General features: G+C 37.1%; 1 protein-coding gene across 4 annotated transcripts in view; it reads right to left on the bottom strand.

The window, feature by feature from the left end:
* Positions 1 to 13,557, bottom strand: part of KDM1A (lysine demethylase 1A) — a 63,950-nt gene that overhangs the window by 38,209 nt on the left and 12,184 nt on the right. For 2 of the 4 annotated variants that reach the window (XM_054501461.2, XM_063658769.1), the window contains exon 3: positions 986 to 1,045. The exons of the other annotated variants lie outside the window; for them this stretch is intronic. In XM_054501461.2, coding sequence (XP_054357436.1) covers positions 986 to 1,045 — 60 coding nt within the window. The remainder of the gene's footprint in view (positions 1 to 985; positions 1,046 to 13,557) is intronic. 4 annotated transcript variants of the gene reach the window in all.

Below are 13,557 nucleotides of genomic sequence, written 5' to 3' on the forward strand. Positions count from 1 at the left end.
TCAACCTGCAATCCTTGGGACAGCATTTTTAAAAGTCTGCTCCTAACATTCTGGATCCCCTTATTACTAATTGCTGTATTAACAATGAACTACCTTTAATTCAAGAGAGTAAAATACAAACAGTCCCAGGACCTGTTATATGCAAACTGCAAGACAAATAATTTTAAAGTAGACTTAAGACAGTTGAAAAGTGACAACCTCCAAAAGTGAAGTAGTGCCTATTCCAATTCTATCAAAACGTATCTATGAACCAGCTCTGAGCAACTGGAACAAAAACATCCTTAAGAGACAAAGGATGAAATCCAGATATGTTATTTTGGATTGCTGGGATAAATTTTAACTGTTCCAGATGGTGGCCCCTATAAATTCTTTACTTTTTCCTAGAAGTAAAAATCTCATACTGTTTGGTCTGAACAGAAAAAGTATTTCAGACTTTTCAAAAGACATTTTTCACATGAGAAACAAAATGTTTAAATGAAGAATGATTAACTACGTAATGTTAACTGAAAAAAGGTACCCAATACCATGTAACAACCATTTTTAAAAAGATGTCACTTGCCCACATAGTTCCTCTGACTAGTCCTAGAATGCCTCTCAGTCCTTTTTTTGTTTTTAGACTTTTGAGCCTGTGACTTTTCCTGTCTGTGTATACTGCTGTATTTCTCTTTAAGGGTCCCATGATTCCTAAGTCTATGTTCTATATCATGTTTACTATCAATATAAAGGCTGCTGGGGAGAAAAGTACCCGCCATCTCCTCGAAAACACAAAGAGTGGAGGGCTGAGATCGGCCTGAGGACTTCAAAAGGTTTTGCTTGCCTTTGTTCTGGCTACACTCTCTCCTACTATACTATTATGTCCTGTGGGTTAAATTTCACCTGCGCTTCTGGCTAAAATGTGGATACCACAGCCAAAAACACTTGCAAGCATCAATTCCTACTTGGCGGCTCTTGCTACTAAGTGGCAAGCATCTAATGCCACCCTCACCTGATGCTTGGCCGTCTCCATACCCTCCAGAACTGTCGTCTTGAAGTCCTCCTGCTTGCCCTGTGGAAGGAAAGAGGAGAACTCAGGGACCTTACTCCATAAATTAGAATAATATCTGGACATAAAGGCCTAATAGTTGGCGACTCATGAATTCACCACCAACTAGTAAACCCATATTCAGAGAGCTCCTTCTTCTGGAATCAAGGCCCAGGGAATTACATCATAGTCTTCCAAATTCTGGTCAGGAAGTTTCAACTTTACATGCTGATTCTTGTTGAAAGGCAGTGGAACAAAGTACATAGTATTTCTAATCACTAAATCCTTGCTGTCAGTCTTATTTAATATTAATAGTCTGGATGGGGGAAAATGGATTCCGAGTGTCTTTTACTAATGGCTGCTAGACTGAAAATGGAGGTGACATAGACTCTAGAATCTGGCATTGCAATTCAGCATCAACTTAATATCCGTTTAACTTTCTAATTTTAATGAAAAATTCTCTCCTCTTCAAAGCAAGGAGTATAGTTGAAAGACTCAGTCTCCAAAGAAGTTTCATTTACTATACACAGTAGACACTACTACAGTTAAATATGCCAGTGCTTCCTAAATAAAACTAAAGAATACACAATAAGACACTGTGCGCGTGTGCCAAGTACTGTAGATAAACACACACTTGTGGTAACACAGAGAAAGGCAGGCAAGATCTTGAATCTTCTACTTCATGCTACACAATAAGCTTTGTTAAGAAATTTTCCTCACTGATTAATATGTAGAAGTAACTTCAAGAAAAGAATCAAAGCTTGATAATTCAATCTGAAAAAGAAGATTGTCTTCTGAACTCTTCCAAAATCTATCATCAAGTCAGATGCCATGATGCTCTTAAGCTTCTAGTCACCTGGTACACTATAGGAAAATGAGTGTGATCTTTGGAAAATATAAAACACCACCTCCCAATGATCTAAATAAACTCAGACAAGCTTCATTAAACAGTTTATTTTAAAATATGTACCCCAATAAGAAAGCAGATTGATTATTCCACCATTTGAGTTAGAAGGGAACAACAAAGAGAATAAAAAGATACTTAGATATAAGAAATTATTTCTGACAATGATATTAGAATGTGTTGCTAGAAGATATATGCTCCGTTATGAAGGTAGAATAGAATCTCATTCTAAACTTATTTTACTAAGCTCTTGTCTGAAGGGTCCTTTAGGTTCAAGAAGGTTATGCTTCTCAGACAAGGCCCAAGGTATACCTATTTACAGCCCTTGGGAAAAGGCATACAATCATGAAGAGACGATCGGGTTACTAAATCCAATCTGCAAACTTATCTCGAAAATATAGGTCCTACATTTTAAACTCTACTATAAACTTAGAATCAGATATATTCATTCTTAGTAAATTCTGGCTTTATTCATAAAAAATATTTTGTAGAGCAGGGTGCAGTGGCTCAGGCCTGTAATCCCAGCACTTTGGGAGGCTAAGGCAGGTGGATCACTTGAGGTCAGGAGTTCAAGACCAGCCTAGCCAACATGGTGAAACCTCATTTCTACTAAAAACACAAAAGTTAGCCAGGTGTGGTGGCGCTTGCCTGTAATCCCAGCTACTCGGGAGGCTGAGGTAGGAGAATTGCTTGAACCTGGGAGGCGGAGGCTGCAGTGAGTCAAGATCGCACCATCGCACTCCAGCCTGGGCGACAGAGCGAGACTCCATCTCAAAATAATAATAATAATAATAAATTTCATAGGTTTTAAAAAAATGTTGCCATTGTTTTGTTTGGTTCCAAATAAAACCAAGCTGGATGAGAAAACTGAATTGTATTTGGGGAAGAAAGGGAGCAGGGAGGGACTCAGAACAATGAAACAAATACTTTCCAAGAATCACACTTCAGATTAGGAATAATACAGCTGTTATCTTTCAAATTATGTTTCTGATTTGGCAAAAATAAAAGTAACAGTCTCTTGTCATGAAGGTATCTCACCACTAAAAACTTAGATAAAAATGGCAAAAAAAACGACAAAACAAAAAACACACACTTTGAAGCTAGCCTAAGCTTGAATTACTTTATTTTTCCTACTCCTCTCATTTCCCTTCTTTTCCAACTATAATACATGTCATACGATAAACTCATTAATTTAACCTACAGGTAGCTCTTCACTGATTTTTGTGTGCGAATCAATGGTGCTTTGATTCACAAAAAAAGATGGATTTCTTACCCCTGACTTGCGTACTCAATAGGTTAACAAGAACAAAAGGGCAACGAGGCAGTCTTTTTTGTCTTCTGGTTTTCAAGAAAGGAATTAAAAAACCTCTTAAAAAGATATTTTTTTTTAATTTAAAAAAATGCAGGAAAATATAGAAAATATTCAATACCCTGCAAAGATTTTTAAAAGGGATCCCGTAACAACAAAATGTCAAAAAAGAAATGAAACTCCAGGCTGAGTATGGTGGCTCACGCCTGTAATTCCAGCACTTTGGGAGGCCGAGGCAGGCAGATCATGAGGTCAAGAGTTCAAGACCAGACTGACCAACATGGTGAAACCCTGTCTCTACTAAAAATACAAAAATTAGCCAGGCGCTATGGCATGCATCTGTAATCCCAGCTACTCAGGAGGCTGAGGCAGGAGAATCGCTTGAACTCGGGAGGTGGAGGTTGCAGTGAGCCGAGACTGCACCACTGCACTCCAGCCTGGGCAACACAGCAAGACTCTGTCTCCAAAAAAAAAAAAAAAGCAAGAAAAGAAACTCCAAGTATTATTTAAGCAGAGGAGTAGAAAGAAACCAAGCAGAAGGTACCACATAACATAAGAAATGATGGAAAACAAAATTTAAAAGTGCTTAAAATTAAATTAAGAAACAAGTTATTTATCTCTTGATGATGGTTTAACTTGTTTGGAAATAAAGAATGAAGTTATTATTTTCACTCCAATCATACTTGAGAGTATTTTGAAGGTGCCTACTTCTCCAAAGACAACTGAAAGATCATCTTTACTAGCAGTATATTATAGACCAATTCTTGAACATTTTCTTAAAAACAGCACATATACAACACTGCTTGCAGCTAACTTTTCATCCAAGTAGTCTCTGATTATGATATATATAAAATTCCTTATTCATCTGCTCTTTGGGTCTTTCCAGCCTAGGACTCTGTTTCTGATAGTGGCTCAGGACACATTAAGAGCAGGCAAGTAGCGCTGTTAGCTCTCCATGAGCACAAATTCAAAACAGAAAATGAAAATATTCAAAAGCAACTTTGTATTATCACCTTGATTTTGGCACCACTACACGAGAAACTCCCTTTTGTTTTTATCCCAAACCACCAAACCTACAAAATAGTCCTCAAGCTTGAAGCAGAGACTCTTTTTAATTTTTTAATTATTTCTAGAGACAAGGTCTTGCTCTGTCACCCAGAGTGGAGTACAGTGGTGCAATCACAGTTCACTGTAACCTTGAACTCCTGGGCTCAAGGGATCCTCTTGCCTCAGCCTCCTAACTAGGACTACAGGCATGTACCACCATACCTGGCTAATTTTTTTTTTTTTTTTTTGGTAGAGACAGGTTCTCGATATGTTGCCCAGGCTGTTTTTGAACTCCTAGCCTCCCACTTCAGCCTCTCAAAGCAACAGGATTATGAGCGTGAGCCACCACAATCGGCCTAAAGTAGAGACTCTTCATACAGCTTATTTGTACACAGCTACTCCAAACTGAAAATGAAAATCTTTTTGGTTTATCTTACATAACAGCCTTTCAGTTGTCTTCTAGACCTTCAGATCTAAGAGTCCTTCTTGAACCGTGAAGTGTTGTAGTTATAATCACATTACTGAATGTTTTCTCATCTGAATTCAAATACTCAAGAGATCACTCTTCCAACATCTTAAAAGGAAGTCTATGTTGGCTTTCAAATGCTTTTATCTGGCAAACAAACAAGGAGGTGAAAATCACTGGGTGGTTGTTTCCAGAAACACAGATTCACATTTTGACTAGTTTCTTGGAATTACATTCAAATTATAAACATTTTAAGAAACTTCTAACTCTAGGAAGCAACGATTTTCCAATAGAAGATAAATTTACCAAAATGGCCAAATTTATGGAATAAAAGTGAATGCCAACCTATTGATTTCAATAGAATTTAATAAATTAGCAGGTGAAAGAAACATTTCAAAAGTTAAAGCCAACTTGGAATATATGTCTCTACCATATTAATGCACTAATTGAGTTTCTTATTTAATAATCAATGTTTACTATATCTGCCCCAAAACTGCAAAGCACAAATACAGAAGTAGAACAGGTAGACTCTCTGTTTTCAAACAGCTTATAATCTAGTTGAGAAAAGATGAAAAATACCTACAAGGAAACTTTTGTTGTTGTTAAGAAACGAGAAGCTGACACAGTCTTGGGAGAATCAGGGAAGCTTTCAGAACAATTCCCGAGAGATCTGGATAGACTGCCAGGCAGTGAAACCACCACTATGGTCCAGATCATTTACAAAGATAAAGAGAAAAGCACAGACATGGTATGTGCAGAGGACTGCACGGTACCTACTTACAGAAGGAGATGGTCTGAAAAAGCAGTGGGAGATCAAGTGGATTGGTAAAATGAGCCCTTTCCAGTACCCAAACCTGAACGTGATTTTAGTAGTAATGGAGGAAAAGTGTGTGATCTTTGGCACAAAGAAGACAAAACAAATGCTATTTTAGTTAAACTAATCTGGCCACTTTGTACGAGATGGATTAGAGGGAAAACCTAGATAAAGGAGATCCAATTCAAAGGCTATGGAAATAATTTACATACAAGTTGAAATTCACTAGAAAAAGGTGACAGTAAAAATGGGTAAGGCCTAACAAATGAAAAAGACTGCACAGTAAGATGCATGACTTCACAACAGACTTGGTAAAAGGGATAAAGAACTTTCAGGACGACTCTAGGGTTTTAAGTTGAGAAGACTAGTAATGCTACAAACAAAATGCGAAATTTGGGAGACTGGCTAATACAATTAAATGGAAATGTTCTAAAGATGGTTGGAAATTAAACGATAGAACTCAGAAGTAACAATCGGGCTAAAACACTTCAAAATAGCATGGAAGTAATAATAGGCTCAGAGAATTTGAAGCAGTCATAAATGCATGATTAATCTCATGAACATAAGGAAAGTCACAGTTTCAAAAAGGAATTGACAGTGGCTCACACCTGTAATCCCAGCACTTTGGGAGAGACCAAGTCAGGAGGATCACTTACGACAAGGAGTTCAAGACCAGCCTGAGCAACAGTCAAAATGAAATTATGAGTTCCAACTAGAATAGCAATCCCTGGGTTACACTATCATTTAAAATACTGAACTGAAACAGCCTTCTTAAGGTTTAGAAAAAAAGAAAAATTGTTTTGCTTGAAGTAGGAGCTTGCCTGGAACTTCCACTGAACTGCTGAAAGAACAATAACACCACAGATTTGTGCTTGAAGACTTCCACTGGGTAGTAGCAAGAATCCTATCAAAAGAAAGAAAAACGCCCTACAAGCTAGGGAGAAATGCAAAGCTTTAGAAGCCAATGGAAAGAATTTACTTTTTCACATATTATTTCCCTCCACATTCCATAGTAGAAATTTTCCTGATCCTTACTTATTTTGCTGCAGTCTTGGTTTGTGTTCACTTTTCAAAATGTTCCAGAGAAAGCTTACAATTCAGATGTTATGTTGTCCAACTACCAAGCTTAAGGTGTGTCTGGTTAATAACAAAGCTTACAAAACATTTCTTGTAACTCAACAGCCGATGCAAGAATTTCAATTATATTATTCTCTTAAGAAAAAAAACTATGTTAGAAAGTCGCAAAGTCTGTCATTCTCATGATTTAACGTAAAAGATTATTATCAAGATTTAAGTTTTACACACACCCACCCCCACCCCCACTAACAGTTCCAGATGCTTAAAAAGTTATCTATTTCATAAGCGACTAATTACTGAAAATGGCCCACCACAAACACTTTCCCAAAGTAACATAGTATGTGTGTCTGTCTGGTCTAAAGCTGCCCTGATTTTTTTTCTAAATAAAACACCAATCCACCCTATTCTTCGTTCATCAACTCTGTTTAATAAATACAAGATGTTTATACATAAAGGTGGGTTTCGCATTTTCTCATTTGATTCTCATAACAAGTCTTATTTTGTAGACGAGAAAATCCTCACAAAGTATCTTGTTCTTCTATTACAACATGATCAGACCCAATAAATGATGGCAACATAAAGAATTCAAATAAATTATAAAAATAAAGGTGATCCGCTAAACAAATTACTATTCTGCCTTAATAAAAAGTACAACAAAATAATCAATGAAATGACATCATTAAGAAAAGCAGGTCAATCTCTCAAAGACCAAACATAAACTTGTAGCATCTGATTCAAAGGTTCTTATCAGCCAAAAGCAGTAAATAGTTAAAAATCAAGGATCTAAAACTGCTTCATCCTTTCATGTTTAACACAAAATTTCCAAAACCCAATTTTAGGGAGAAACATTATTTAAAAACAGCTTCTGAGAGAGCTATTGTACAACATGGTGACTATTATTAATCATAATACATTGTATTCTTGAAAAATACCAAGAAAGTGGGTAAGTGTTCTCACCACAAAAATGATAACCATGTGAGGTAATGCATGTTTATCAGCTAAATTTGGTCATTCTGCAATGTATTTATACTTCAAAACATCATGCTGTACATGTAAATACAATTTTATTTATCAATTAAAAAAAAAAAACTTCTGAGTTCTCACCATACTTTCTATACATTTCTATTGTAGTTTCTTCATTGTAGCTACTTACTAACATCTGTAACCCTAAACTGAAATGCACTTTTTTTTTTTTTTTTTTGAGACAGGGTCTCACTCTATCACCCAGGCTGGAGTGCAGTGGTTCCATCCCAGCTCACTGCAACCTCTGCCTCTCGGGTTCAAGCGATTCTGGTACCTCAGCCTCCTGAGTAGCTGAGATTACAGACATGTGCCACCACTCCCGGCTAATTTGTGTGTGTGTGTGTGTGTGTATATATACATATATATATATATATATATATATATATATTTTTTTTTTTTTTTTTTTTTTTTTAGTGCAGACGGGGTTTCACCATGTCGGCTGGGCTGGTCTCCAGCTCCTGGCCTCAAGTGATCCCCTTGCCTCGGCCTCCCTAAGTGCTGGATTACAGGCATGCACCACAACACCGGGCCACTGGACTACAAATTCTTTGCAGGAGGATGTACTCTTTCTCTTTGAACCCTTAGAATCCAGCACTGTGACTGCGACAAAATAATTATCATTGTACAATAATATATGTAGAATAAAGTCAATGAGGAACTACATTTGAGGGAATCTTATTTTTTTGTAGAAAATGCCTATTTTTTAAAAAATTTGCCCTCCATACTACCAATTCTCTACTCTTCACCCTTCCTACCTCTATATGCCTCTAGAATTTTTATATTGATATCACACTTAAGAGTTTTTTGCTTTCCATTATGCATTTATGTCTACACTTGTGTCTCATACTAGGCCATAAATTATCTGAGAGTGGGGACCGTGTGTTGTACAGCGTATTTATCTTGATCCATTCATAATGCCTCAAAATATAAGAACGTAAGAATTCCATTGAATTACCTTTTCAGCCTGTCACTTTTTTCCCTCAGCCCTCCAGTAAGGTATTTTGGAGCACAGATCCAAATTAGAACACCGAAATGTGTTCCAAAAAGGCCGGGGTAGTGGGGGGAGGGCGTGGCAAGAAAACTAATCCTATGCCTATTTTCTGAATGTATGCATCATACTTCATAAAATGAGAATTCAAATGATTTCGGGCATTTATTTTACACTAGCATGTCAAAATGACAACACAGACTACTCTGTCAGGAATGAACTCCCTAGTCACTTCTGGTAAACCTACAAAACAGGGTCTCCTGCTGGGCCTGGGGATGTAATAGAATCCTATCATCTTCCCTGTGGTGGTAATCTCAGTCAATTCTCACTCAACCTGAAAGCTAGTCCTTCTCTCTGGTTCCATTTGTAGGCATGGAGAGAGAAATCAGAGAGAAAAGCCTGGGATTAGCCACTTGAGAATAGTTACAGCATGATGAAAAAAAAACAAAGTGGTTCACCTGAACTCTGGCCATTACTATCCATGCTGCCAAGCTCAGTGCTTGGCAACCACCAGACTGCACTCAGTATGACTGCCTCACAGGGAAGAGATCAGGGTACCTTATAAACAAAGAACTATACTAATATAAGGTGAAAATATTAGTACCACTTATTTTTTTTCTTTTAAAGTAAGACAATCTTCAACTCTTCTCTGGTCAAATTCTATTATACCAAGTTCTATAGAATAGTCTAGAAGATTCTGCCTTTTAATACTTGCTCTACTAAATAATTCATCAAATTTTTGGTCCTCAATCTTTTGTTATATGAAATTTTCATTATAACAGCATTTGTGATCAAATTTCATTGAATCTTTAGATTCTTCTACCCATACATTGTATATTTTCTGTAATTTAGTATTTTTACTAATTCAGGTTAACATCATCTTTTAGATAAATTTTAAAAATATTTTCAACCTACAGTATGATTATTATGTGAACAAGCCCCCAAATTTATCAAAACCACACAAAATTTCTTATCATACCATTCTCTCACATCAATGATTTCTGTTAATTTATTTAACAGCCTGACCGGGCATGGTGGCTCACACCTGTAATCCCAGCACTTTGGGAGGCTGAGGCAGGTGGATCACCTGAGGTCAGGAGTTCGAGATTAGCCTGGCCAACATGGAGAAGCCTCAACTCTACTAAAAATACAAAATTAGCTGGGAGTGGTGGCGCATGCCTGTAATCCCAGCTACTCGAGAGACTAAGGCAGGAGAATTGCTTGAACCCGGGAGGCGGAGGTTGTGGTGAGCCGAGATCATGCCGTTGCACTTCAGACTAGGCAACAAGAGCGAAACTCCGTCTCAAAACAAACAAACAAACAAAAACAGCCTACATCTCTTTAAAACACACACTACAAACTTTTAAAATTACCACATATAATAGAGAAGAGGGCTTCCTCTGGTACAAATAATATAAACAATGAGATAAAGTGATTCTTCCCATGGTCATTCCATAAAATAAGTTATAATACGGACTTGTTACCAATCACATCTAACAAAATCTATTTGAAGAGTTAACCAATGACTTAATGGAAGCCTCTGGGCTTCATTAGACTTAAGTATTAGGACATCACAGAGCCTAGAAAAATGATACACTCACATGCATATACACACACACTTCTGATGTCTCTACTGAGAAATCCATTAACTTGAAGAAGGCTTAAGAAAGGCATCTTAATAACCCATTTCAAATTTCCTTTTACTTATTTTGAATAAGTTTCCATGAAAGTCTCAGGCTATGTACAACTAAGCTACTTCTAACTCAGAACATATCTCGAGTTCTCTAGTGAAAAGTTACCCAATACAAAATTTAAATCCAGGAACTAACTAGTAAGATTTTTCTGGTAAAATTTAACTGCTGAAAGGCAGTGGAGGGAAAAAAAAAAAATGGAATCATGTTTCCATGTGAAAATAAAAAAGCCAAGTAAGTGTTGGAGAATCAGTTAATACAGGAATGCAAAACTCATTGAGGAAAATAATGTAAGGTACACAGTATAACAATCTGAGCAAAGACAGGAAAAAGGCATTTCTCCAATAAACAGAAGGGTACTTTACCAGGGGACAATTATTCTAAATCAATGAAGTCCGACTGAAGGAGATTTGACTCTATTTTATAAACGCTCCACTATTATGTGACGCTGCTAGCAACCAAACACACTCAATTCCAAAGACAACCTGTTCAAGTTTAGTTGGCATGACCTAAAAAAACCTTCATCTTCACAGAAAAGGTACTAGGAAACCAAATAAAACCATCACGTGTTAAAACAAATATATTCAAAAGTATAGTAAGTATAAAAATGCGTGGAAATATTTAAGAAAACAAAATGAGGTAGTTTAAAAATATAAACAGTAATATTTGGTATGAAAAATCCATTATTTACCCATTTCGACTACCATAGGACTACAATATCACATTAAGTTACGGTCAAAAATTGACAAATCTAAAAACAATATTTAGGTCAACAGAGAGAACTTCCTTCCAATTATATAAGTTCAATCAGACAAACAAAAGCACCCAAACTTTTTCTTTCCATAAAAATTCAACTTTGATATTAAGAACATTTTTCCATTGACCAATAGCCTAAATTATCTCTCCAATCTCAGCTTCTTTACTCCTTTAGTTCACCCTTAGCACGTGATTGCTCTTTCCAAAAACGTATTTCAGTGTAACCCCCCTTGCTCAAAAAACCTCAGGGCTACCGCTGACACTCCTAATGCTCAAATTCCTTAGCCTGGCTTAGTCAACCAAGGCTAGTCACAATATGGCTCCCACCTTTCTGGCTTCCTCTCAGTACTGTCCCAGAGGAACCTTATTCAGTCAATTTGACCCACTGACTTCAGAATACCTTGTCCTTTCATAATTAACAAAATATTTTCTTCCTGTTAAGATTAACACACTGCAGAAAGCAAAGCAAAAATTTCTAAACAAATTTAAAAGTTGGTAAGAATGAAATGTATGCAAACCTTATTTTTTTGTTTTGTTTTGTTTTTTGGTTTTTTAAGGCAGAGTCTTGCTCTCACAAAGACTGGAGTGCAGTGGCACAATCTCAGATCACTGCAACCTCTGCCTCCTGGGTTCAAGCGATTCTCCTGCCTCAGCCTCCCAAGTAGCTGGGATCACAGGCACGTGCCACCACACCTGGCTAATTTTTATATTTTTAGTAGAGACAAAGTTTCACTATGTTGGCCAGGCTGGTCTTGAACTCCTGACCTCAGGTGATCTGCTTGCCTCAGCCTCTCAAAGTGCTGGGAGCCACCGTGCCTGGCCCTAACCTATATTTTTTGACAGAATAATTTCTAGTGATTGCCTTTTAAAAAGACTGAGAACAAGAAAAGGTTTGGTAAAGAAACAAACCCACAGGCCAGGCATGGTGGCTCATGCCTGTAATCCCAGCACTTTGGGAGGCCAAGGCGGGCCAACATGGTGAAACCCTGTCTCTACTAAAAATGCAAAAATTAGCTGGGCGTAGTGACACATGTCTGTAATCAGCTACTCAGGGGGCTGAGGCAGGAGAATCACTTAACCCGGGAGGCAGGGGTTGCAGTGAGCCGAGATCATGCCACTGCACTCCAGCCTGGGTGACAGAGAGAGACTCTGTCTCCAAAAAAAATAAAAACGAAACAAACCTGTATCTTCTCTCAAGCTTTTAATGTAGATATAGCAATGCTTCCATTCAATTTTTGACGAAAAACTCTTGTGAAAGATAAGACAAAAGACTTAGAAACCCTGGACAGTGTCCAAATATTTAACTCACCTGATAGTATTTTATGATTCACCATCAGGGCCCAATCTATTGCTAAACTACATAAGTAGTTTAGGCTAGTAAGTTGACACTTTTTTCTAGGGAAAGTACATCCCTAATTCACCCCAGAAATTTTCAAAAAAACATTAAGTTGTTTTAAAGGAAGAATCACTATTTTCGTAACCACAAATAATATATTAGTACGTTCTGGCTGTTCTCAGCACATTTCTAAGCATTGAAGATATCCTCAACTTAAAATTTTCACTTCCCCCCAAAAACAAAGATAAACTAAACCACTGCATTATAATTAACTACAACACAATAAAGACGGCTCCCAAATCCTAAATCCTTTTGCTAAAACATTTATTTTGTGGGAACAATACCTGACGTTTATGAATTTAAAAAAAAAAAGCTTTCAGAAAAAAGCAAACAGCAACACCAACACGTGGTTTAAAATTTTCAAAGAAACGTTTATCAACTTGGAACCTACGGCAAATCAATTATTTACTGGAGACACAACCACACAAAGAAGGTGAGGCAGCATCTGAGCTATCAGATCATCAATGCGTAATAGTTAGAGCCCTTGAACTAAGAAGTCAGCCCACTCTTGAGCCACCACAGACATTAAAAGGGTTATCCCCAAGTATCTCATTAGCAGGTCTACAGCAAAGGGAGAAGAAAGCTAAGAACCAAAAAGAACACAGAAGAAAAGCGCACAGGGTGAAGGGAAAGGTTGGAGGTAAAACAGAAAGAAGATAGCTAAATGTATAAGACTAGAAAGAGGAAGAAGAAAAATGAATAACGAGAGGTGTAAAGTAAAAAGGCAGCTACATTTGCCCGGGGGACATTAGCCCCAAAGGTAATATACTACTGAAACTAGAAACCTTCAAACAAGGAGTTGCCCAAGAAATCATTTTAAGAAAGTTTTAGGAAAACCACTCTTAGAAAACCCCTGACTTTTGAATGAACTGAAACTAGAATCTATCTTTTTCTGAATGTTCTCAAGCTGTATTCCTTTAGTACACTTTATTACAATCCTATAAATTATAAATTTGATTTTTAAGTTTTAGCCGGACTTTGATAAGCTCCAAACCTAAGTAACATTTGACTGGTAATGCCCTAAAGTGAAGCATCAGTACTGCTTCTGGTAATTCACAATAACAC

This window comes from Pongo pygmaeus, chromosome 1, assembly GCF_028885625.2.
Source record: "Pongo pygmaeus isolate AG05252 chromosome 1, NHGRI_mPonPyg2-v2.0_pri, whole genome shotgun sequence".
Classification (NCBI taxonomy): domain Eukaryota; kingdom Metazoa; phylum Chordata; class Mammalia; order Primates; family Hominidae; genus Pongo; species Pongo pygmaeus.